This window comes from Procambarus clarkii, chromosome 40 (assembly GCF_040958095.1).
Source record: "Procambarus clarkii isolate CNS0578487 chromosome 40, FALCON_Pclarkii_2.0, whole genome shotgun sequence".
NCBI classification, from domain to species: domain Eukaryota; kingdom Metazoa; phylum Arthropoda; class Malacostraca; order Decapoda; family Cambaridae; genus Procambarus; species Procambarus clarkii.
This window is the reverse complement of record NC_091189.1, coordinates 21,702,177-21,730,080: the sequence shown is the minus strand read 5'-3', so window position 1 is coordinate 21,730,080 and position 27,904 is coordinate 21,702,177. Positions and strand designations below refer to the sequence as shown.

Genomic DNA, 27,904 nt, shown 5'->3' with positions numbered 1-27,904 from the left:
TATACAGTTCTCTGTGCATGAGTAGAACCACCTCTTTCAAATTTTTGTTTCCACACTAAAGGCCAGAAGATGAGCTTCATGAACCACCCTCAACTGCCTCTAGGACCACAAAAGGCGCTCAAATACCACATTAAGACACTCACCATAAAGGTGGATATTTCTATGGTCTGATATATTTGAGTATAAAATTCTACATTTGTTTAAACAAGTATTGATACCATTGTTGATAGATTTCATATGCTCTAACCACCGAGACTTAAAAAACACAGAAGTTAAACACATTGGACATAACCTTACTTAAAGGAACAGGAGTAAAAAAAAAAAAAAAAAAAAAAAAAAAAGACTCGCCCACAGCCTAAGAAAAACCGAATCGAATAACACTTGGCAGGCCAACCTCATGCTGGAATATCCTTGCAAAAAGACTATCAAAGGAGAGTAAAACTAAATTATATATTCCTTATGCTTTATACAGTATATATTGTATTACATTATAAATAGGCAAGATATTTAATGCATACAGTAGCTAAACTAATGTACATAGTGCATATTTGTTTTCATTGTTTTATACATTCTTCTAGTATATAAAACAAATTAACTCACCAATATTTTTATCTATTCTTGATTGCCCATATTAATTCATCTAAGACTGGTATTCTAGTACTGTAGATATGTAGAATACTAAGCATGGAGTGAAATAATGATAATAACCAGACCCATACCTGGGAATGGCTGTTCCTGGGTTACACACACACACACACATATGAGTGAATCACGAATTGCAATGTATTGTTCTATAGATGACGGTACAGTATATTATTAGCATACAGTAATCGAAGCTAATTAAGATAATGTAGGCCAAAACAAATACTGTACAATAACATCAAGTAAATAACCATTAATATTGATGAATTAATTTGCCACTTGATAACTGTACAAGTATAGAAATACATAAAATACAGAAGCAATTTTTCTAAACTAAAGTGTACATGTTTAACAAGTTATGCACCAAACTTGACAAAAGTGTGTCAGAACTGCAGAACAAACTTTTTATTCAGTAGTAGTAGTCTCAAGTAAAAAAATTACAAAAGTCATAAATTAGAGAGATCTTTATTGCAGATCATGACAGTTCATGTGTTAGCATTCTATCACTAATTTAAGGTCAAGATGCCTATGTAAATCAGAGCTAGGGAATCCTGGTGCTTTTTGGAAACAGTGTCATAGAAAAAAATACACAAACAGTATAATGATTTAAGTAGATATTTATCTGAAGTGACAATATAAACTATCAAATGTATATTGTGCTGTATTTACACAGTACTCTATATATATTTTAATAAAATTATAAACTGTTTAATATACAAAACCTGTATGTTACAATCTTTGTGTAAACAGTACACACCTAAACTATTGTTAAAATTCATCTTCAAGCACCAAAATTTTGTTCATTTAGGTTTCCCACTGTTGAGAACAGGAAGTCTGTTAACCACTTAACTGCGCCAACCGAGTATTCTCGGTCTTTGGGAAACTGCGCCAACCGAGAAAACTCTTAGATTTTTTTTGTACCCATTCTAAATGTTGCGCATTCCCCCTGTGCGCATTTTATTTCATGCGCACGGGGAATTTCACAATAAACCCGGCGCAATACAGTGGTTAAGCCAAGTCTGGTCACCACACCAGTGGTTGTCAAGCTGGACACCACATACCCCAGGTTAAAGACCGCTGCCCTAGGCTCACAACTGACCTTTCTCAAGATGCAACCAACAACAGTTGCCTCTTGGGTACTTATTAATGCTAGAGAACCTTAACTACTATTTCACATCTAAGTATAATAAAAAATATAATTCAATGAGTTTCAATGTCAAATATTACACTAATAATACTGAGTATTCTATTGAGACTCAAAAATAAACATTTCACAGAATACCATTGAAGTATATCATGCTTTTTGAAGCACTAAACTGATCTTAGAGCTTTCATAAGATTACTTCAGGCACTAAAAAAGACGCATTAACAAAGACACTCCTGAGAGGAAACGTTTATAGAGTTAAAGGCACAGTTTCCATTATATGATTTGATTTGAAAAATATTATAAAAAATATAAGGCAAGCCATTACATGTGTGTGACAATATGAGAATTTTGAAGGAATGGAAGACTTTATAATTCCTGCTGCCTGGAGACAGTAAGCCTGTACTTGGGCTTTCAGGTGGAACTACTGACCTTCCCCAGGATGCAACCTGCAACACCACTCTAACAAAATTATCCATAACACAAATTTAATCAGTTTTGCTAGAAATATGAATTTAAGAAATGAGATTCATGAATATATTGGTATAAATCCTAATCAATATTAAATCATTTACGATAATAACAGTTACATCATTACTTGGCCTATAATTTTGCACATTTTATGTTGCACAAAGTCTATAATTTTGAATACCATGTTACAATACTACATGGTCTATAATCCTGCACACCTCATGTTGCAATACCACAAGGTCTATTGCACATTATGTTGCAATACTACATGGTATATAATCTTGCAGATGACCAGGAAAAAAGCTATTTTTGGAATGACAGTTGTAGCTTTAAGTTTTTAAAAGTTATAAAATACACACCATTTTGGAATTACTGTAGAAAATAGCAAAACATGAGCCACAACTTCTGTAAACACTAAAGTGATAAAAAATAAACTCCAAAATATTAACTACAAGATGGAGAACGTTCAAATTTTTGTTATTATCTGTTCTGCATAAAATTATTTAAATGAGAAAACACACGATTATCTTAAATTTCTAGATACATGTATCAACAATTAACAGAAGTATAACTACTAGTTTATAAATTGGACCCAAAACTCAACTGTTCAATCTGGCAAAGCACAAGGCCTTGGACATCTTCCTCATTCAGTTTTCACTATTTGAAAATGTCTTAAGAATTAAGTTATACATTGTGTTTCAGATCAATTTCCTCAAATTTATCACTGACTGTTGTCCAATCACTGCTACTGTTTCCAGCATTAAGGCTGGCTCCACCAGATGCTTCTGCTTCAATGTACACACGTCTCCGCTTATCAAAATAGTTGGCAATGACGGCTCTTAATTGCTTTATATCTACCCAAACTGATGTCATATTTGAAAATAAAAGGAAAATATTTTTAACAATAAAAGGAGATACCGAGAGTGATATACCTGCCCAGAGGTACACTCGAATCACAAGGTAAGTAAAATTAATGATCCATAAATGGCACAGTTTATATGCAATGGAAGAGAAGAGGCACACAGCACTTCGACCATAATTACTGCGGCTTAGTTTAATTAGAGCTATACCTGGAAAAATAAAGTTCAGACAAGAAAATGCTATTATTGCATTTTCCAAGTGCACTGGTAACACAAAGTTACTTTCTGACTGGATTAGTAAGGAAATAAAAGTCACAGAGTCTAGTATTTCAAGAGATGTTCCATGAGAGAGAGACTTTATATAACGTCCACGGTCACTGTTGGGTTCTTTAATGGTCTGACCTTCAACAAGAACAGCAAAGATTACACATGTTAAAGCTAGTATAACTTGTAATAATTGAGGGCTTAGAGCATCATCTGGACTAATTTTATTGGGTATTTCAGACTTAAAAATAATACCAACTTTGGTAACCATCAGACAAGAGTATGCCATCCAGACTAAAAATGGCAAAGGATGCTGTCCAAATATCTTTGTGAAGGTTGGAACTCTGCCTGTACCACGACCCAGATCATTCTTCATGTTTTCTTTTAAGGCTCTCTCATATTTGCAGCTCCTATAGCCACTTGACATTGCAGCAACAAAAGCAAATATCAATAGAAAGTCTGGTATTAGCCAAAAGTAGTTAACTATGGCAGTATGATCATCATTCAGTATGTAGACATCAAGTAAGATACCTTGTGTCATCACCAACAGAAGGATCACCCCAGTCAGTACCGTGTGGTAGAACAGCTCCTTCGTCAGCTTGAAAGGGCACACACCCCCAGTCATGTCTGAAAGTTACACACAAAACTGTACATTAGGCCTTACATGTATTTGAATTTCAGAGACGGCATCATTTAAGTTTTATCTTGCTTGTTAAAGGTAGATTAAATATATATATGATCATTCTGTGGTATTTTTCTTTTCTCAGTTTTTGTTTAAAATTCTTTTAAATTTTATATACTGTAGTGTTTCTTGTTAAGTTTGGAGTTGGGTATCATTAGTTTGTGACCTTTGTCTACATATTAATTAATAATTATCATATTCTCTTGCATTCATGTGACTGTTGTATTTCTGTATGCCCCCTACAGGCTTTCCCGTCATGCATTGCTTTGTTACTGTATGGGTACTTTGAAAGTCAGTTGGATTGGTATAGAGTATGAGCCCTGCGAGGTTCCATATTTGTACATTGATATATAGACTGATTGTATGTAATTTTGGTTTGATTTTAATATTTTTTAGGGTGGAGGTCTGTTGTGCTAGGGTTTTGTGATTACTGTACTGTGCGTCAGGATATAGGTACATTAGCAGTAATGAAGATTTTCCAGCGTTTACAATATTAAGTTCACAATGTTGAGAGTATTTTGACTGTAAGTACTAATGAAATTATGCTCCATATGGGTACCTCTTTGATGCATTGTTTTCATTACTGTATGAGTATAGTACCTTGACAGCTGGTTGGATTGGTGTGAGGTATGAGCCTTGTGAGTTCCATGTTTGTAAACTGAGGCAGAGAACAATTGTATGTAATTTTTGTTTGAGACTAGTCATGCTAAGATTTTATTGGGTATAGATGATATTTTCTTCCTTTGTTGTAAATACATATTGTATTACTGTGTTTTAGTAAGTAATTATCAAAAGAAGGCACCAAACCAGGAAGGCTAGGTAGCACCATAGAATGTACGGAATAATCAGAGGGCGCTAAATATCACTAATGATGTCAATACGAGAACAGAAATGCATAAGGCGAATGATATCAAAAGTATTCGATTCACCAAGAATTCCATCGAGGGACAAACGACCGCGAGGGACAGTCGGAAAGCAAGACACACACTTGTCCTGGAAGTCAGGACATTCAACATGGATATGCATGACTAAGAGGGACAATACAATTTGGACAATAAGGACCAGGGCGGTGTTCCATTAAGTGACAGTGAGTTAAGCATGTATGGCCAATACGCAACCTCGCCAGAGCCGTTTCCCATTGCCGGTTACGGTGGTAGGAGGAAGGCCATGAGGACACACTACCCTTAAGAGTACGCAATTTGTTACCAGTAACAGACGACCAACAATCCTGCCAACGGGTAAGGATGGAGGAATGAATAACTGGGTAAAAGTCTGAATAAGAAATACCTTTACGGGAGATGGGACAAGAGTGGACAGCTTCCCTAGCGGCAGCGTCTGCACGCTCATTTAACCACTTAACTGCGCCAACCAAGTATTCTCGGTCAGCGGGAAACTGCGCCAACCAAGTAAGTAATTATCAAAAGAAGGCACCAAACCGGGAAGGCTATGTAGCACCATCAAATGTGCGGGATAATCAGAGGGAGCTAAATATCACCAAGGATGCCAATACAAGAACAGAAATGCATAAGGCGAACAATATCAAAAGTTTCCGAGTCACCAAGAATACTATCGAGGGACAAACGACCGCGGGGGAAAGTCGGAAAACAAGACACACGCTCGTCCCGGAAGTCAGGACATTCAACAAGGATATGCACGACCGTAAGAGAGACAATGCAATTAGGACAGTAAGGAGCAGGGTGGCGCTCCATCAAGTGACCATGAGTTAAGCGAGTATGGCCAATACGCAACCTCGCCAGAGCCATTTCCCATCGCCGGTTACGGTGGTAGGAGGACGGCCACGAGGACACACAACTCTTAAGAGTACGCAGTTTGTTACCAGCAACAACCGACCAACAAGCCTGCCAACGGGTAAGGATGGAGGAATGGATAACCGAGTAAAAGTCGGAATAAGGAATACCTTTACGAGAGATGGGACAAGAGCGGACAGCTTCCCTGGCGGCAGCATCTGCACGCTCATTTAAAGAGACCAATATGGCTGGGAACCCAACAAAACTCAACTGACTTAAATTTACTGTGAACAAGAAACAGCCAATGCTGGATCTCGACAACCACTGGATGAACCGGATTAAAGGACCCGAGAACCATGAGGGTACTACGAGATTCAACAACAATGACAAAGGAAGATTGACAACTAGAAAGCTGGAGACGAAGAGCATAGAGAATAGCATAAAGTTCTGCTGTGAAGATGCTAGTCTCCGGAGGTAAGCAACACATATAAGTGCAATCAGGAAAAACAACAGAGTAGTCAACACCGTCTGCAGACTGAGACCCATCAGTGAAGACGGAAATGGAGCGGAAGTGAGAAGAAAAGTGCTCAAGGAAAAGGCGTTTCAGAACTGTAGGAGGGGTAAAAGTTTTAGTGATGCGGGTTAAGGATGTACAAAACTGCAGAAGAGGGACTCTCCACGGGAACAAAGAAGGAACAACACGAGTAGAAATATTAGAAATACGAACAGAAAGAGAATCCTGTAAGCGAGATAACAGGACAGAAAGAGGGAAGTGGTGAAGAGGAACAGGAACCTCAGGAGGGGTACAAGTTAAGGCAAGCAGGGGATGGTTTGAAAAAATTTGGAAAAAGAAGTGGAATTCATAGTGTTGTGAGGCATGGGGAGGCTGCCAGCTCAGCCAAACCAACGGCTGAAAGATTTATTGAAGAATTTAAAGAGTTTGCAGAGGCTGAGGAAAACCTACCACAACAAGTGTTTAATTGTGATGAGACAGGACTGTTCTGGAAAAGATTGCCTAAGAGGACATACATTACCAAGGAGGAAAAATCATTGCCTGGACACAAGCCTTTGAAAGATAGGTTTACGCTTGTGTTGTGTTCAAATGCGAGTGGCAATTTGAAAATTAAACGCTTGCTTGTGTATCATTCTGAAAATCCAAGGGTTTTCAAACAGTATAAAGTGCAGAAAAACCAAATGTGTGGGATGTGGAGGGCTAATAATAAGGCATGGGTGACTAGGATTTTTTTTTCGGAGTGGGTGAATGAAGTGGTGTGCCCTGCCATAGAAAAATATCTGCAGGAGAAACATTTGCCCATCAAGGCCCTGCTTCTCCTCGACAATGCTCCTGCTCATCCTCCAGGCTTGGAAGATGAATTGTTGCACAGATACAGTAATTTTCTCACAGTAAAGTACCTTCCTCCTAACACCACTCCTCTAATTCAGCCTATGGACCAGAAAATCATAGCAAATTTTAAGAAACTTTATGAAAGGGCACTTTTCCGGAAATGTTTTGAAGTGACTGAAGCCACAAACCTCACCCTCAAAGAGTTCTGGAAACACCATTTTAACATTTGTAGTGCTTCAAAACTCGTTGACAAAGCCTGGCAAGAAGTGACTCAACGAACCCTAACCTCTGGCTGGAGAAAATTGTGGTCTGAATGTGTGACAGAACTAGACTTTGAGGGGTTTGAGCCTGTAAATGATGTGCCTGTTGTTGAGGAAATTGTTACTCTGGGCCAGCAAATGGGCTTGGAATTGGATGGTGCTGATGTGGAGGAGTTGGTGGAAGAACACAACGAAGAACTGACCACCAAAGAACTCCAAGCCCTTCAAAAGGAACAGCAAGAAGACACAGCTGAGGATGTTTTTCCAGTGGAGGAGGATGAGGCAGTACAGAATGTCCCTTCCACAACAATTAGGAAGTGGTGTCAGATGTGGAAAAAAATGCAAACTTTTATTGAAACGACTTACCCAGAGAAAGCTGTAGTATGCCGTTGCATAAATCTTTTCAATGACAATGTGATGCCTCACTACAGAGAAATCTTGTGAAGAAGGGAAAAACAGTCTTCAATGGACCGCTTTGTTGTGAGAAAATCGAGCAGTGAGCCACAACCAGGACCTAGTGGTATGCAGGCAAAACGTGCCAGAGTGCACCCCAGAGAGGTCCTCACTGCCTGATGTTATAATGGAAGGGGACTCCCCTTCCAAACAGTAACACCTTTCCTCCTCCCCCCTCCTCACCATCTTCCATACGCCAACAGCAGTCATCAGCAAGGGTAAGTAATAACTTGAACATACTTTTGTAGTGTAGATTTAGATGAATTAGATATAAAAATTTACAGTTTGAAGTGAGGTTTTTGGGTAGTCAGGAACGGATTAATTCATTTCCCATTATTTCTTATGGGGAAATTAGCTTCGGTTTACGAGCTGTCTCCAAAAACGGATTAAACTCTAAAACTGAGGTACCCCTGTACCTTAAATGTCTCGTGGCTATTTATGCTAGATATCATTATAAATACATATTCTACTTGTTAATATCATCAATGAAATTTTCTATAATTTGAGCAGAGAAGTGCGACGACTGGATCACTGTGTACAAAATGCTGATATGCCAGCAAACACACTCCAGGCAACAATATATATTGGATAAATCACTCCACAACACTTCCATTTGGACGACGAGAGACATCTCCCGTCACGCAGGGTGCAGTCGCACCTCCACAGATCTCCAGTATCATCTATTGATACTGGTAATGGCTTAAAAGGGCCACCACTTACGGGCTATTCATGCCCGTGCCACCTTTTGGGTGGCTTAATCTTCATCAATCAATCACCACAAGACTGTCACTTGTGGTGATTGATTCTTGTGGAAAATACATGGATGGCGATATACTAAAGAAATTGTTCACGACTTTTGTTAGGCCAAAGCTAGAATATGCAGCGGTTGTGTGGTGCCCATATCTTAAGAAGCACATCAACAAACTGGAAAAGGTGTAAAGACATGCTACTAAGTGGCTCCCAGAACTGAAGGGCAAGAGCTACGAGGAGAGATTAGAGGCATTAAATATGCCAAAACTAGAAGACAGAAGAAAAAGGTGATATGATCACTACATACAAAATAGTAACAGGAATTGATAAAATCGATAGGGAAGATTTGCTGAGACCTGGAACTTTAAGAACAAGAGGTCATAGATTTAAACTAGCTAAACACAGATGCCGAAGAAATATAAGAAAATTCACTTTCGCAAACAGTGGTAGACGGTTGGAACAAGATAGGTGAGAAGGTGGTGGAGGCTGAGACCGTCAGTAGTTTCAAAGCATTATACTGTATGACAAAGAGTGCCGGGAAGACGGGACACCACGAGCGTAGCTCTCATCCTATAACTACACTTAGGTAATTACACTTAGGTAATTACTTGCTTTGGGCAATTCTACGGACCCATCCTAGCCTTTCATTGGTGGACCGACCTAGCTCTTCACAGGTGGACTGACCTAGCCCTTCGCAGGTGGACCAACCTAGCCCTTCACAAGAGGACCAACCTATCTTTTAGCATGTGGACCAGCCTTACCATTTGGTACCTGGTTGATACCTGGTTGATGGGGTTCTGGGAGTTCTTCTACTCCCCAAGCCCGGCCCGAGGCCAGGCTCGACTTGTGAGAGTTTGGTCCACCAGGCTGTTGCTTGGAGCGGCCCGCAGGGCCACGTACCCACCACAGCCCGGCTGATCCGGAACTTCTCTTAGAAAACCGTCCAGTTTTCTCTTGAAGATGTCCACGGTTGTTCCGGCAATATTTCTTATGCTCGCTGGGAGGACGTTGAACAACCGCGGACCCCTGATGTTTATACAGTGCTCTCTGATTGTGCCTATGGCACCTCTGCTCTTCACAGGTTCAATCTTGCATTTTCTTCCATATCGTTCACTCCAGTATGTTGTTATTTTACTGTGTAGATTTGGGACCTGACCCTCCAGTATTTTCCATGTGTATATTATTTGGTATCTCTCTCGTCTCCTTTCTAGAGAGTACATTTGGAGAGCTTTGAGACGATCCCAATAATTTAGGTGTTTTATCACGTCTATGCGTGCCGTATATGTTCTCTGTATTCCCTCTATTTCAGCAATCTCTCCTGCTCTGAAGGGGGAAGTGAGTACTGAGCAGTACTCGAGACGGGACAACACAAGTGACTTGAAGAGTACAACCATTGTGATGGGATCCCTGGATTTGAAAGTTCTCGTAATCCATCCGATCATTTTTCTGGCTGACGCGATATTTGCTTGGTTATGCTCCCTAAACGTTAGATCGTCGGACATCATTATTCCCAAATCCTTGACATGCTGTTTTTCTACTATGGGAAGATTCGATTGTGTTTTGTACCCTGTATTATGTTTCAGATCCTCATTTTTGCCGTACCTGAGTACCTGAAATTTATCACTGTTAAACATCATGTTATTTTCTGCTGCCCAATCAAAAACTTTGTTGACATCTGCTTGTAGTTTTTCAATGTCTTCAGCAGAGGTAATTTTCATGCTGATTTTTGTGTCATCTGCAAAGGACGACACGAAGCTGTGGCGTGTATTTTTGTCTATATCAGATATGAGAATAAGGAACAGTAGCGGTGCAAGGACTGTACCTTGAGGTACAGAGCTTTTAACATCGCTTGGACTAGATTTTATCTGATTGACTGTTACTCTTTGTGTTCTGTTCGACAGGAAATTGAGTATCCAGCGTCCTACTTTTCCAGTTATTCCCATTGACCTCATTTTGTGAGCTATCACCCCATGGTCACATTTGAGTGGACTGGCTTAAAGGTGTTAGGCATGAACAAATTCACAAGGGTCGTGATGAGGGTTTGAACCTACGTCCAAGAGGATCCCAGACTTAATTGACTGTGGCACAACATAGTTAAAAAAAAAATATTGAGGCACAGACACATACAACAGAGACTGCAGGATCCATGTGAGGTCAGCAGAACTCCCAGTTGTAATTCTTTTAACCATGTTGTGGCACAGTCGATTAAGGTGCGTCTGGGATCCTCTCGAACGTAGGTTCAAACCCTCAATCACAGCCCTTGTAGATTTGTTCATTTGATGCATCACACTATTGTGATTTGTGTGTGTAGTGTCAGGCATGATCCAACACCTGAACTAAGGAGATTACTCAATGTAGGTATATGTGGTTTGATCACATATGTGATTGATAAAAGTAAGTTCTGCAGGAAGTACCAGACCAATTGGATTGCAATAGATATGTGGACACTAAGCAACAGCCTTTTAAATCAAGTCTGCATTAGACAAGCTTAGCCCCATGCCAGCAAATCAATCCAAATAGTACAATGAAACATTAATAACTTGCACTTCAATTAACAGTAAACTCCCTTAAAACTCAATTATATAAAAAGAAATTCTTAAACGTTTTGACACATTCCCGAAGGCTGTACGACGGGATTGAAACCACATCCCTGGACTCCCCAAGCACACATTACCAACTGTAACTGCATCACGGAGTGCACCTGGGAAGCCCAGGGATGCAGTTCAATCCCATCATACAGCCTCAATATTTTCTCAAAGATACATCATGATTTTGTCATTTCAACGTGCATATCCCCAAAATTTCCTATAATTTTTACCAGCTAGTGGAAGTTTCTAGTGTCACTTTTTTGTTCATGGTGCTGTAGGGCATAATGTTCACTGATACAGAGTACAGCGTGGTATTTAGCTTCCAAGAATCAAATGTGACGATAACCACATTTGCTAGTGAAATGCTCTGGGTATAGATGAATGTGGGGCATTTATCTACACCTAGATAACTACCAAAATTCCCAGATACCTATACTACTGTACCAAATTCATAAAATCCTCTTGCAGAAGATTGATGGATTAAGGAGTCAAAATCCACCACTCACGGAAAGTTGCACAACAGGTAAGAGCAGCAGTAAAAAAAGCTAGCCATACCCTAGGAATAATCAAGTGTACCTTTGACTTTAAGGAAAAGAAGGTATAGAAGTGATTCAACTGTGATTCTTGGTGCTTGGAATTATTGTATCCAATCATAGAGACTAGGTAAGAAAATTAATTCCAGAACTATGTCAACTCTCATACTAGCAACGGTTGAGGGCCTCAGGGCTAACTAACAACACCACAAACCAGGCATGACAGGGCAGTTCTCATTGACACTTAAAATATTGAACAATCTGGAGGATGTTGACCCAGACAATTTCTTATATTTCAATTTCAGATATAACACAAACGAGGAGCAACGGTTTCAAGCTCAACAAGCTGCAATTTAGGACTGAAAACAGGAAATGCTTTTTCACCCACAGGGTTATAAACCCATGGAACCGTCTACCAGCCAAAATGGTAAATGCAAAACTGTATTGAACTTTAAAATCCAGCTAGAAAAATTTATCAGGACACATATGGGCTACCTTTCTTTATCTATATTCAATAGTATCTACCTCATCCTGGGTACCTTTGACAAGCCGCCGGCTTCCTGTCCTCGTTGAGACCACTAGTGTTAGTGACCTTCAGGTAAATAATTTATTTTTATTTATGTGCATACTATAGAGTTATATAGAGGTCCCCCTAAGGTGGAAATAGTGACCCTTCCCAGGATGCAACCTCACAACAGTTGCCTAACTCCTGGGTACCTATTTACTGCTAGGTGAACAGGGGCATTAGGTGTAATGAAACAAACCCAAAACAACCTGTAAACTGAACTCTGGTCCAACATGTTATAAGTCAACTACACTAATTACTGTGCTACCTGCGTACGATCCTACCTCTTTTCCCACAACTAAGCTGTCCCATCCCAGCAAATCCCAGCCTAGCCTAAATTCACAACTCAATCCAGCCACACCAAACTCAGCCTAACCTATCCTACCCAGCTAAACCTAACCAGACGATATCAACACTTGTAATAAATATAATAATAAACAATATATTTTTTAAAAGGGCGTGACGTCAGAGCGTCCCCAGACCACTGTGGCTTGCAGTATACTTCATGCCAAGTATAACACACGCCACCACTGCCCCTACACACCTGGGCATGATGCCCCACCAAACAAGGCCACACATACTGTAATCCAGGAACTAGATGTCCCAAGATGCCCATGCCAGGTTGAGGCACCACGCCTACCTGTTGCTCCTTCACTACTGTCCAACACCCTCCCCACCGCTGACACTCTGACGTCACACCTCGCATATTTATATATATATATATAAAGCACAAATATTAATATTTTACTTATATCAGGCTAGATTTGGATAGTTATGATAGCTTAGATTACAACGGGGAAGTTAGTTTAGATTAGGGCAGGATAGAATAGGTTCGTTTAAAATGTGTTGTTATGACGTTGAACTTTATCATTTTCGACCTTTTTTGAACCCACTCCGCGTCACCATTAATCATTTAACTCCAGGTTACACTTTTAATATTTTTATCTTCTGAACATTAAATTATTCGCCCAAAAACTTATATTTAATTCAAATAATATATGTATATATATTTGGTTTAGGCAAATATGTAATTTAAAGGATGATAATAATAATAATAATTAAAAATAATAAATATATATTATTATTTAGTACTGATATAAAATTGCTGTGATTATTATCAAATGTCGCCAGACATTATTCTTTATTAAAAAAATAACAGTGATGACGTATTTTGTTATTACCTGAATTTACCTGAGGGCCATTATCTCATACGTATATCATCACATCATTATCACTAAACATTAGTAAATGGTAAAAATATGTGTGCGATCTAGTCAATGTACCGAGTGTCTTATATCCTCCTCGACGAGAACAGGAAGCCGGCGGCTTGTTTTAAGTGACTTCCGACCAAATGGTATGAGGTACCTTGAGTTCTGTATTTATTTAATACACTCAGAAATATTGAAGATATTCATATGCTGTACCCATATTTTGCTAGTGGAGGCTAATAGACCTGCCTGTCTTACTTTTCATGTTCTCTCCTTGATTTTTAGTCAGAGTTGATTTGTTTTTGTATTGAGGCTGGTGTTTTCTCCCTGATTCCACGTATGATTAACCATCCTGTGAGATGGGATTATTAGATGAACTTATAGCTAGTTTTGATCTATACTGCGTAATCTTTCATATAGAATAGAGTAGCAGCACATTGTTGTGTATACCTAAGCTTGTTAATAAAAAAATCAAATATCCTCTCCCACATTTTTTTATTAACAAGCTTAGGTATACTCAGTTTTAAAGACAATTTATTTAACACGGGGCACACGCACAAGGGAACACAGGTGGAAACTAAGTACTTAAATGAGCCATATAGATATTAGAAAGAACTTTTTTAGTGTCAGAGTAGTTAACAAATGGAATGCTCCAGGCAGTGATGTGATGGAGGCAGACTCCATAAACAATTTCAAATGTATATTAATATTTTTTAAATTTTTGGCCCGAGGGGCGAGTTTATTGGGCAGCGCCACTCATCGTGTGAGTGGACATACCGGCATAGCAGCATGTACAACACCCCCCAATAGGAAGAAACCCCGCTGGGTTGTTGTTGTTATAGATTCAGCTACTCGGAACAAGTTCCAAGTAGCACGGGCTATGGTGAGCCCGTAACTTACCTGGCACAGGAGTGGGGCAAGTAACACGGGTTATGGTGAACCTGTAGTGGACTTACCTGGCACAGGAGCGGTGCTCATTCCCCCCCCCCCCCCCCCCGCTGGGTTGTTCATCCTGTCACTTATACCCAGACATAGCTGGGACTTGCTTAACTGTCTCAAGTGAACAGCTTATAAGAACATAAGAACAAAGGCAACTGCAGAAGGCCTATTGGCCCATACGAGGCAGCTCCTATTTATAACCACCCAATCCCACTCATATACATGTCCAACCCATGCTTGAAACAATCGAGGGACCCCACCTCCACAATGTTACGCGGCAATTGGTTCCACAAATCAACAACCCTGTTACTGAACCAGTATTTACCCAAGTCTTTCCTAAATCTAAACTTATCCAATTTATACCCATTGTTTCGTGTTCTGTCTTGTGTTGATACTTTTAATACCCTATTAATATCCCCTTTGTTATGTCCATTCACCCACTTGTAAACCTCTATCGATCATGTCACCCCTAACTCTTCGCCTTTCCAGTGAATGCAACTTAAGCTTTGTTAATCTTTCTTCATATGAAAGATTTCTAATTTGGGGAATTAACTTAGTCATCCTACGCTGGACACGTTCAAGTGAATTTATATCCATTCTATAATATGGAGACCAAAACTGAACTGCATAATCTAAATGGGGCCTAACTAGAGCAAGATATAGCTTGAGAACCACACCAGGTGTCTTGTTACTAACGCTGCGATTAATAAATCTAAGTGTCCGATTTGCCTTATTACGAACATTTATGCATTGATCCTTTTGTTTTAAATTCTTACTAATCATAACTCCCAGATCCCTTTCGCAATCCGACTTCGCAATCTCAACACCATCTAGCTCGTATCTTGTAACTCTATCATCATTACTTAACCTCAATATAAACTTATCCTAAACTGGATAAGTTTATATTTTAAATCTCTAGCTAATGAAAATGATTATTATAGAATTTTTATTGATTTAGAAGGAGCTTTTGATAAAGCCAACAAAGAGGTTATTTTATATGAATTAGCTAGTCTTGGTGTTAAAGGGAAATTATTGCGCTGGATAGGGGATTATCTTTACGAAAGGAATGCTCAGGTGTGGTATCAAGGTTGTATGTCAGGTGTGAGGTCTTTTGAACTCGGCACACCTCAGGGAGGAGTGTTGAGTCCCACTCTGTTTAATGTACTAATGAATAAGATAGCATCTGAGAGATACTCAAATGGGGGTAACTCCGATCATATATGCCGATGATATTTTGTTTCAGGGCAAAGATATTTCAAAGGTTCAAACAGTGTTGGACAATTTCGGAAACCTGTGTCACCATATGGGACTGGTGGTTAATGAAAACAAAACTAAGTTTGAATGTAGAAGTCGGAGGCCCATTATATTGAAAATAAACAATAAAAATATAGAGAGTTAATATATATAAATATTTAGGCATATATGTTGGATATACCCATGAGAGTTTGGAAGCTGAGATGAACAGACTGTTGGGTCAATGTCGGAAGAGATTACAACCTCTGAAGGCCTTGGCATGCTGTGGAAAGGGAGTGGGAGTCTTGATTGATTGATGAAGATTAAGCCACCCAAGAGGTGGCACGGGCATGAATAGCCCGTAAGTGGTGGCCCTTCTGAGCCATTACCAGTATCAAGAGCTTGATACTGGAGATCTGTGGAGGTGCGACTGCACCCTGCGTGACGGGAGATGTCTCCCGTCGTGAATGTGTTAAGAGAGAGAGAGAAGATTAAGCCACCCAAAAGGTGGCTTGGGCATGAATAGCCCATAAGTGGTGGCCCTTTTGAGCCATTTCCAGTATCAATAGATGATACTGGAGATCTGTGGAGGTGCGACTGCACCCTGCGTGACGGGAGATGTCTCCCGGAGTGGGAGTCCCTGTGCTACGAATGATATACTTGAGTACTGTAAGATCTCTTATTGATTATGCTGCACCTGTCATTTCTTGTTTTGGTAAAGGTAGACTGGGCAAGTTGGCGAAGGTACAAAATGAAGCCATGAGAATTATCGTAGGATGCCCAAGAAATGCTATGATTGAGATAATGAGGATGGAGTTGAATCTGCAGAGTATTGGGGATAGAATTGTAGAGATAAATGTAGCCTCTGCCATTAGATTAATGAGAGGTGGGGGAGCTAATGAATTAATCCTCTCGATTCAAAAGGTGAGAAGTAGTGAACAGTGTATGATGAAGAAGAGAGTATACAAGTATATGAATAACTTATGTTCTAGTGTTATAAAGTATGATATTACAGAGTGTATTGCTGTGCCCAAGAGAAAATTTACACCACCATGGGAGGATTGTAATGTAGATGTAGTAATTACTCCCTTGCAAAAGAAAAAAAGTATGTATGAAATAGGAGAGCTGAGGGCAACATACGATTGTATAATTAGAAAACTGCCTACAGAAAACGCTCTACATGTATATTGTGATGGGTCAGTAGCTAGGGATGGGAAGGCAGGATGTGGAGTCTTGATTAGGGAGTTCACTGACATCGGCACTGTAGATACTGTTATTGGACGCCGCTTAACTGACAATGTCTCCTCAACGCAGGCTGAACTCTAAAGTGTATTAGCAGGATTACAGGAAGTAGTCAAATGTGGTAAAAATGCTTGCTTCTTTGTTGACAGCAGAGGAGCGTTAGAGGAATGAGTCTATACCCTCTGGGAGATCATTTACGTATATCAGAAACAGGATAGGTCCGAGTACAGAGCCCTGTGGGACTCTACTGGTGACTTCACGCCAATCTGAGGTCTCACCCCTCACTGTAACTCTCTGCTTCCTATTGCTTAGGTACTCCCTTATCCACTGGAGCACCCTACCAGTTACTCCTGCCTATTTCGCCAGCTTATGCATCAGCCTTTTATGGGGTACTGTGTCAAAGGCTTTCCGACAGTCCAAAAAAATGCAGTCTGCCCATCCTTCTCTTTCTTGCTTAATCTTTGTCACCTGATCATAGAATTCTATTAAGCCAGTAAGGCAAGATTTACCCTCCCTGAACCCATGTTGATGGGTTGTCACGAAGTCCCTTCTCTCCAAATGTGTTACTAGGTTTTTTCTCACAATCTTCTCCATCACCTTGCATGGTATACAAGTTAAGGACACTGGCCTGTAGTTCAGTGCCTCTTGTCTGTTACCCGTTTTGTATATTGGGACTACATTAGCCGTCTTCCATATTTCTGGTAGGTCTCCCGTTTCCAGTGACCTACTATATACTATGGAGAGTGGCAAACAAAGTGTTCCTGCACACTCTTTCAGTACCCATGGTGAGATTCCGTCTGGCCCAACAGCTTTTCTCACGTCCAGCTCCAATAGGTGCTTCTTGACCTCATCACTTGTAATTTCGAATCTTTCCAAGGTCGCCTGGTTTTCTGCCACCTCTCCTAGCGCTGTGACTTCTTGTTCTATTGTAAAGACTTCCTGGAACCTTTTGTTGAGTTCTTCACACCTCTTTGTCATTCTCTGTGTACCTGTGTGTGTGTGTGTGTGTGTGTGTGTGTGTGTGTGTGTGTAGTTATAACGTATCTCAGGTGTATCACCACTGATACCGCCACAAAGCCAGTTGTTACTAATTATGACTTAAACTTAAAGATACTTAACACTACTTAATGCCGCCACCACCTTCGTCTTTGAGCAACATAAGTACTTAACAGTAACCGGAGACGACGGCTACCGGTCACGGGAGAGATAACGATGTGAGTTGAGGATATTACTGGCTGGGGGGGGGGGGGGTACGGTCCACTTCCACTATTCACTGGTAACTCTCTATGAATGACTAACAGGAACGAATGGATACACCAGATGGACAATTTAGTAATATATATTTATTAAATTAAGTTCAATTTAAAAATCCTAATCTATCTTCCCTATCAAGGCAATAGAATGCTCAACACTTGTGATGTTAGAACATAAGGGACCAGTACTCACTCAAGATACGACAGTGATGAAGCTTCCCTGTAGACACCGTCAGTCTCCCTCCCACTGTGAGGCCCAACACTACCCGCCAGACTCCTGTCTCCTCTGAGACACAACACACACTCTCTCTCTCTCCCTCGATTGATAAAGATTAAGCTACCCTAGAGGTGGCATGGGCATGAATAGCCCATAATCTCTCCCTCTCTCGTAACGAGCTTTTATACTCGTCTATCCCCAATATTTCGTTAAATGGACGGATTTGAATCTGGTAACATTAAGGGGATCGCCTTTAAACTTTAGAAACTACTCAAGGTGAGGTTACTGTAACCTTACCTCACCGCCCTGTGAATGTCTGTAAGTCAGGAGCCATCCCAAATCTACTCAAGTCACCTCAACAACTGTTACATAGTTAACAGATAATTTTTACAATGACAAGGGGGGTAGAAATAGCCTAAGCTACTCTATCCCTTTGAGATGTATTTCTTGCTTATCTCAGTAAACATACTTGAACTTGAACTTTACAATGACATAATCACCTGTAATGATGGAATGATGTTTTGATTTGGGTTAAGAGAAATGGAACACCACGCCACAGGCTGCAGCTAGAACTGGCTGCGTGAAGTGACCAACCTCCACTACATTCAGTGCACCTCACCACGTGACCAGCAATATCATAACCAATAGTCAAGTCACCGTGGAGTTACAGCCCCGCTCCTGTGCCAGGTAAGTCCACTACGGGTTCACCATAGCCCGTGTGACTTGGAACTTGTGTTCCAAGTAGCGAAGCTTAAACAACAACAACAAGTCACCGTGACCTTTCGTATACCTTCATATGGAACTTTAAAATACAGATGGAGCTTGGAGGGCTTTATGTGGTACTGGAAGTATTCCATTGTCATACCATCTGGTTATATATATATATATATATATATATATATATATATATATATATATATATATATATATATATATATATATATATATATATATATATATATATATATATATATATATATATATATATATATATATATATATATTATTAAATATGACCGAAAAAGTAAGATTAATAATTCTAACACGAATTTTCTCAATGTTTCGTACATTACGCTTCACTGTTGGAGGTAAATCAAAAATTAATTCTCCAAAATTCATTTTTATTTCTAGTCTGACGCGACACGGGCGCGTTTCGTAAAACTTATTACATTTTCAAAGACTTTAGTTCACAAATACACAACTGAATAGAACTTACGTATCTCCGATTTTATATCTACATTTGAGTGAGGTGGGAGGGGTGATGTGGCATTAACACAAGACAGAACAAGAGGGGATATTAATAGGGTATTAAAAGTATCAACACAAGACAGAACACAAACAATGGGTATTGAATAGAAGTGTTTGTAGAAAGCCTATTGGTCCATATTTCTTGATGCTTCTATATTGGAGCGGAGTCTTGAGGTGGGTAGAATATAGTTGTGCAATAATTGGCTGTTGATTGCTGGTGTTGACTTCTTGATGTGTAGTGCCTCGCAAACGTCAAGCCGCCTGCTATCGCTGTATCTATCGATGATTTCTGTGTTGTTTAGAAATCCTAGTAAACAACACATATATATATATATATATATATATATATATATATATATATATATATATATATATATATATATATATATATATATATATATATATATATATCTATATATATATATATTACCAGATGGTATGACAATGGAATACTTCTACATGGGTACCATCGAGCAAAAAGTCTTAGTCGACATGAACTTGAAACCGGCCATATACTGCAGGTATGTTGACGACATTTTTACACAGGTACCTGATGTCAGACATCTGCAGGAGCTGAAGGAGGCATTTGAGCAGAGTTCCGTGCTGCGTTTCACTTACGAGATGGAAAAGGATGGGAAGCTGCCCTTTCTAGATGTAACAGTCATGGAAAAGGGCGGAGGTTTCCACACTGCAGTCTACACTAAGGAAACAAACATAGGAATGTGCCTAAATGCCAACAGCGACTGCCCTGACAGGTACAAGACAGGTACGACAGGTATGCGTTAACAAGGTGTTGTTAACGCATACGTCGACCGTGCTCTCAGCCACAGCTCAGAATGGAAGCAAGTCGACGAAGAACTCTGTAGGGTAAGGCAGGTCCTAGTCAATAACGGCTTCTCCAATGGTTTCATCGAAGACATCATAAGAAGGAAAGTGAAAAGCCATGCAACCTCTGAAGAGACAACTAACACAACACCTATACCCCCTATTAGACTATTTTACAGGAACTTCTTTTCCACAGCTCATAAAACGGAGGAAAGGGTCCTGAAAGATATTGTTAATAGAAACGTTATCCCTACAGACAAAAATCAGAGGATACAACTGACGATTTACTATAAAACCAGAAAAACGGCCAGCCTTCTCATGAGAAACTCTCCAGACACAAAACAGAACGCTTTAAAAGAGACTAACGTCGTCTATGCCTTCAAATGGCCATTTGGGGACTGTAAGCTCCAAAAAACCCAGTATATAGGCAAGACAACAACATCTCTTTCTAGGCGTTTAACGATGCATAAGCAACAGGGCTCCATTAAGGAACATATAATCTCTTCCCACAACCAAACCATCGCCAGAGAAATCCTAGTAAACAACACAGAAATCATCGATAGATACAGCGATAGCAGGCGGCTTGACGTTTGCGAGGCACTACACATCAAGAAGTCAACACCAGCAATCAACAGCCAATTATTGCACAACTATATTCTACCCACCTCAAGACTCCGCTCCAATATAGAAGCATCAAGAAATATGGACCAATAGGCTTTCTACAAACACTTCTATTCAATACCCATTGTTTGTGTTCTGTCTTGTGTTGATACTTTTAATACCCTATTAATATCCCCTCTTGTTCTGTCTTGTGTTAATGCCACATCACCCCTCCCACCTCACTCAAATGTAGATATAAAATCGGAGATACGTAAGTTCTAATCAGTTGTGTATTTGTGAACTAAAGTCTTTGAAAATGTAATAAGTTTTACGAAACGCGCCCGTGTCGCGTCAGACTAGATATATATATATATATATATATATATATATATATATATATATATATATATATATATATATATATATATATATATATATATATATATATATATATATATATATATATATATATATATACACACTAAGATATAACAGCGCTCTCCTTACACACACACGTGGAGGTGGAGGCTGACTCCATACACAGTTTGAAATGTAGATATGATAGAGCCCAGTAGGCTCAGAATCCTTACACCCGTTGATTGACAGTTGAGAGGCGGGACCAAAGAGACAAAGCTCAACCCCCACAAGCACAAATAGGTGAGTACAATATGTGGGGCTGGCTGGCCTAGTGAACAGCGCTCTATACTCGTGGACCTAGGGACCGGAGTTCGATCCCCGCACCCGGCGGGGACAGATGGGCAGAGGTTCCTTCACCCTGATGTTCCTGTTACCTAGCAGTAAATAGGTACTTAGGAGTTAGACAGCCGCTACGGGCTGTTTCCTGGGTGTGTGTGTGTGTAAGAGAGAAATATATTTAGTAGATATAATAGAGGAAAAATAGATTGGTTAGAAAGGCGGGATCCAAGAGCTAATAGCTCGATTCTGCAGACACAAATAGTAAATTCACAGACGGTTGGAACAAGTTAGGTGAGAAGTTTGTGGCCAAAATCGTCATAGTGACAAAGAGTGCTGGGAAGACGAGACACCACGAGCGTTGTTCTCATCCTGTAACTACACTTAGGTAATTACACACAGACGAAGGTATCGTAGTGGCTTACACTATGAAGAATGAATACCGGAAGGTTTGACACTACATTGTCTCCAGACTCATGAAATGTCTGAAGCCCATGTAGGTTAGTTTATTTACTTTTACCATAAGTAATAGTCGTGCTCTTTTGTACTTTACTCACACTTTATGTAGCTTTAAGTGTACTTGTCTAATTGCCATGTCTCGCACTTACAATAACTTGAATGTAAATCTCTGAGGATGACAACAGTTTAATATTATATAGTTGTTAACTTGTTTGTAAAATTTCCTCCTTCCTCCTCACCAGGTTGGCTGTGCGTGGCCACGGCTGTCGGAAGTGACTAGTACGAGTCCTAACACAATATACATGATTAAAAAGTAATGTTTATATAAGTTATTTATCGAGAGAAAGTTCTATACTATTACAACTTTTCAACACTTGAAGGGTTGTGATAGGAACGAACTATTGGCGGGAACTTCCCAAGCCTCATTACAGATCCTGGGAACAATGACAAGTTTTGGATGGTTATGTAGCCTAAAGCTCCATGTTACAGCTTTAATTGTGGTTCTGAAACCTTTACTCCATTACATACTTCTCTTCCAAATATGTGTTCATGAAAAAGGCACCAGAAGCCACACAGGGCGGACAAGTCGTTATTGTTCAAGTTCAAGTATGTTTATTGAGATAAGAAAGAAATATATCTCAAAGGGATAGAGTAGCTTAGGCTATTTCTACCCTCCCTCTGTCTTTATTGTATGGTTTATGGTTGTTAAGACGAGTTACAAACGTGTTTGGTGTGCGGGTTTGCTTTGCCGGCTCGTCCTCTTGCCAACAGCTATGAGAATATTAGCAAAATGCTAATTTATTTTGTGTAGTCTTATGCGTCCCTTTTAGTAGTCCTTGAGCACAGTAGTCCTTGAGCACAGTAGTCCTTGAGCACAGTAGTCCTCGAGCACAGTAGTCCTTGAGCACAGTAGTCCTCGAGCACAGTAGTCCTTGAGCACAGTAGTCCTCGAGCACAGTAGTCCTTGAGCACAGTAGTCCTTGAGCACAGTAGTCCTTGAGCACAGTAGTCCTCGAGCACAGTAGTCCTCGAGCACAGTAGTCCTTGAGCACAGTAGTCCTTGAGCACAGTAGTCCTTGAGCACAGTAGTCCTCGAGCACAGTAGTCCTTGAGCACAGTAGTCCTCGAGCACAGTAGTCCTCGAGCACAGTAGTCCTTGAGCACAGTAGTCCTCGAGCACAGTAGTCCTCGAGCACAGTAGTCCTCGAGCACAGTAGTCCTTGAGCACAGTAATCCTCGAGCACAGTAATCCTTGAGCACAGTAGTCCTCGAGCACAGTAATCCTTGAGCACAGTAATCCTTGAGCACAGTAGTCCTTGAGCACAGTACTCCTTGAGCACAGTAATCCTCGAGCACAGTAATCCTTGAGCACAGTAGTCCTCGAGCACAGTAATCCTCGAGCACAGTAATCCTTGAGCACAGTAATCCTTGAGCACAGTAGTCCTTGAGCACAGTAATCCTTGAGCACAGTAATCCTTGAGCACAGTAATCCTTGAGCACAGTAGTCCTTGAGCACAGTAGTCCTTGAGCACAGTAGTCCTTGAGCACAGTAATCCTTGAGCACAGTAGTCCTTGAGCACAGTAATCCTTGAGCACAGTAATCCTTGAGCACAGTAATCCTTGAGCACAGTAGTCCTTGAGCACAGTAGTCCTTGAGCACAGTAGTCCTCGAGCACAGTAGTCCTTGAGCACAGTTGTTCTTGAGCACAGTAGTCCTTGAGCACAGTAATCCTTGAGCACAGTAATCCTTGAGCACAGTAATCCTTGAGCACAGTAATCCTTGAGCACAGTAGTCCTCGAGCACAGTAGTCCTTGAGCACAGTAGTCCTTGAGCACAGTAGTCCTTGAGCACAGTTGTTCTTGAGCACAGTAGTCCTTGAGCACAGTAGTCCTCGAGCACAGTAGTCCTTGAGCACAGTTGTTCTTGAGCACAGTAGTCCTTGAGCACAGTAATCCTTGAGCACAGTAATCCTTGAGCACAGTAATCCTTGAGCACAGTAGTCCTTGAGCACAGTAGTCCTTGAGCACAGTAATCCTTGAGCACAGTAATCCTTGAGCACAGTAGTCCTTGAGCACAGTAGTCCTTGAGCACAGTAGTCCTTGAGCACAGTAGTCCTTGAGCACAGTAGTCCTTGAGCACAGTGGTTCTTGAGCACAGTAGTCCTCTGTGCCCTCGACTCTCAGTCGAGAGACCCAGGTTCATCCCCGGGCAGGACAAAAACTATTGGGCACGTTTCCTTTCACCTGATGCAGCTCTTCACCTATAACAGTATTAACATATAATATATAACATAATATATAACAGTCACCTATAACTGTTGTGGTTAGCATCCTATGAAGGTTAGCCGTTGACCTTGTGGGACCTCTATAAGACTCCCAGATCCTCACAACAGGAAGCATAACTAAATATTTGACAAGTTGTCGGAACACTCCCGACAAAACGGCCGTCAACTTACTAAAATAACTGACGGTAATTTGGCCAAAAATAACCCACACCAACGCTGGTAAACACTGTTAGGCTTGATGACACTGTTATCGAAGGGTGTACACTGAGGTGTACGCCGCTTCTCTGGGTGTACCCACAGTTTACTGTAGCACTGAACTATGTCCAGGACTTAAGTATACTTGTTGGTTGGGTTAGTGTGGTATTGTGGTGTAACACCGCAAAGGTGTTTTGTTTAGTTTTATTTAATATATGTATAGTACATGAGTCAAGCCAGACAAGTTTTGAGAGGCGCCAGGTTGGCGGCTCCTAGGAATTAAGAAACTCACACCTCTAAGTGTTAATGACCACCAAGTGACCAAGGTCAGGTCGTGTGAAGTTGACCTTGTTTCTGCTAATCTGATAATTGTAGCCTGATATCCGGGTGGGTCCTTCAAACATGCCGCCAGTTTAAGGAGTGACTTGGTAGAGGGCCTGGGGCTATCTACTTGTGGGCGGAGTTAGCTAGTTGGTCCCCAAATAAATACTCGGGGGAGCTGTGGACTCGGGAGGAAGAAGCGATAGGACAACAGAGACAGCACTGCAGAGCAGAAGGCAACTGTGGGAACCGACCTGTGAGATTTATATTTATTTAATTTATATGAATTTATATTTACGTTAATTTATATACTTCGATAGCAATTTGTATAATGATAAGTGGACTGTATTTCTGCAATAATCTCATAATCTCACAAATCGATCCTCTACGCATTAGGGGGGGGGTTATTAAATTAATATATATATGCAGCCAATCAAACTACAGAAATAACTACATACATTAAAGAGGTTCCTTATCTTATAGTACAGCAGGTTAGTCCACCAGGTATAACTAGGGTGTAGACACCAAATTATCCTCTTTGAGGTAGCTTCCATATCACCCAGTAACTGGTGCACAAATCTTGCATCCTCGTCTTGACCTGTCAAAAGTGCGCTAGCTGTGAAGCCAGATACCTATATGTGACAAGTATATCAGAGAAAACAGTACATGGAACATGAAGACCTGGCTTAATTACCTTTAGTTTGAGGCTTCCATGTGATCTAACCGGGTCACCCTATATAATGACATTAATGGCCACTAATGATAAATAATGGGTTTCGGAAAGAACACTTAACTTGATTTGTTGACAGCGTGTTGACAGATGGTACACCTTTGGTATCCATAACACTACGTCCAAGTAAAATTAACAGGAGCCGAATTTGCTCCCGTGTGAGCCTCTGGTCTCGTATAACAATGGCTGCATCTAACACTCCATTCTATTGACGTCTGGCCGACATTGTCCAGATATGATAGGAGCTGGTTTGCTCCACACGTCTCGGAGGTGACACAACAATGGCTCCCTCCTTCCTCCCTCACGCCTGGCCTACTTTGTCCAGATTTCAGAAAGTGATAGAAGGGTCACATTTACTCTACTTTAATATTGATAATTAAGTTAATTTATATAAGATGTTTTTATGATGGTAAAGTCCAAAGACTAATGTATTTAAGAATAATTCCCACCATAATAGGTGGAGAATATAATAGTGTGTGGTGATGATATCCCGTTTTCTTTAGACGGTAATTCCACTACAAGTTACGTTTTCTATGGGTAACTTGTTGGTAATACAGCTCTTATCTGTCTGTATGAAATAAAATGGTGTCGGATTTTCCGACATAATTCCCCAGGGGCTGCTCACGGGTCGAAGTCCTAATTAGAACAGACGAACACCGATACTCCTCCTTCGAATTATTAGATTAATTTGATGTTAGTAGTTAGTAATCACACATTTGTGTGTCTGTTCGTACAGGACGGATGTCCCGTACTAGAGTTGTAGGGGTTAGAAGTCTAATGCGATTTCATTTCCCTGTCAACTCTTGAAAGGCTAATATTCAAGCCTAATTACATATTATTTAACCCAGAAGACTGAATGTGATCAAGTACTACAGTCAAGTATGATTCAGGGACTGCAGTGAGATCAGTGACATTAGATATAACTTGAAGTTTCTTCAGGTAACTGGTCACTGATATATAAACACTGAGGCCCATGGAATACATCTTGATTAAATAATAAATGTATCAAATCAGTCATCAGATTTACTGGGGTTTTTTAATTTAGTTAATTGATTCAGAAGATTGAATAGCTCATCATTAAAGTAAAGTATGGTTCTGAGACTGCAGTGGGTTCAGTGACATTGGTCGCAGTGACTTGTAGCTATTTTAGGCTACTGTTCACTGATTTGCCACTGAGGCCTCATGAACTCATCTTCAGCTTTAAATGATGATACTAACATCAACCTCTGTTACTATAGTCAGCTGTAATCTCCTTAGTATAATGCTACTGGAGAAATATAATCAGCTGACAAATTTAGATCTCTACTGGTATTGTTTATCTGCAGGCATAAGTCTCCTCAGGCTTGATACTGGGCCTGAGAGTAATTTACCTCCTGCAGAGTTTAACATGGTTATACCCTGATATTTAGTAGGGCTACCGATGAATCGATGGTAGTAGTCTGTCCCCACAAGGACAGCCATTTGGCATTTGATTTGCTCAAATTTACCTGCAGCTGCTTGATAATAGCTTTCCAGGTCAGCATAATCAACTTGAGATTGTTGTGACAAATCTTCACATTTCTTGATCTGTCTTGTTAAGTGGCCTTTAAGACCTGCAAGGGTTCTTTTCATTCTCCCTGCATTATCCATCCTGGCTAGTTGGTGAAGCCTTGTGGGGCTTGTACTTGGGCTGCTCATAATACTGAACAAGCTCTAATGGTAGCCTAGGGTAAATTCTGAACTCACTAGGCAATAATCCTACCTCTACTAGAGGTTAGCACTTAAAATTAATACACATTATATATATACAATCATACACACTAATGATTTGAGTGATAAACCAGTGTCACTGGAAGTACCTTTAGGTTAGCTCCTCTATATCACCCTAGGATGGAATTGACACTAATTAATCACTCAAAGGTGTAATGATCATAAGTAAATTATTATATACACAACTCAACTCGAGTTGATAAAAATTACACCCAAAATAGGGTCTGGACCATGCATTAATGGTGTTAAGTTGATCAATATAGTACAACTGACTATGGTAATAATGGGACTAAGATGAACGATAATAGTTCAACTAGTCAATGGTTAATATCCTACCCTGTTGTGGGTTGGCAATTAGTAAATATTATACTGTGATCACTAGTGCAATATATATTAAATAAT

General features: G+C 40.2%; 2 protein-coding genes across 5 annotated transcripts; both read right to left on the bottom strand.

Moving 5' to 3' along the window:
• Positions 1–449: 449 nt before the first annotated feature.
• Positions 450–18,919, bottom strand: LOC123757970 (transmembrane protein 121B). Of its 4 annotated transcripts, none has more exons than XM_069338811.1 (2): positions 18,898–18,919; positions 450–4,008 (listed from the first exon to the last, which is right to left on the bottom strand). In XM_069338811.1, the coding sequence occupies exon 2, from the start codon at positions 4,004–4,006 to the stop codon at positions 2,942–2,944; it is 1,065 nt and encodes a 354-aa protein (XP_069194912.1). In that variant the 5' UTR covers positions 4,007–4,008; positions 18,898–18,919; the 3' UTR covers positions 450–2,941. The 4 variants fall into 4 exon arrangements, with proteins under 4 accessions (XP_069194912.1, XP_045597936.1, XP_045597938.1 ...); XM_045741980.2 differs by lacking the exon at positions 18,898–18,919 and adding an exon at positions 12,887–12,998; XM_045741982.2 differs by lacking the exon at positions 18,898–18,919 and adding an exon at positions 12,946–12,991.
• A 4,129-nt stretch (positions 18,920–23,048) lies between these two features.
• On the bottom strand, positions 23,049–24,425 carry LOC123757764 (uncharacterized). The gene has a single exon (XM_045741601.2). It carries the CDS (start codon positions 24,423–24,425, stop codon positions 23,049–23,051), a length of 1,377 nt encoding a protein of 458 aa, XP_045597557.2.
• Between the last annotated feature and the right edge of the window lie 3,479 nt (positions 24,426–27,904).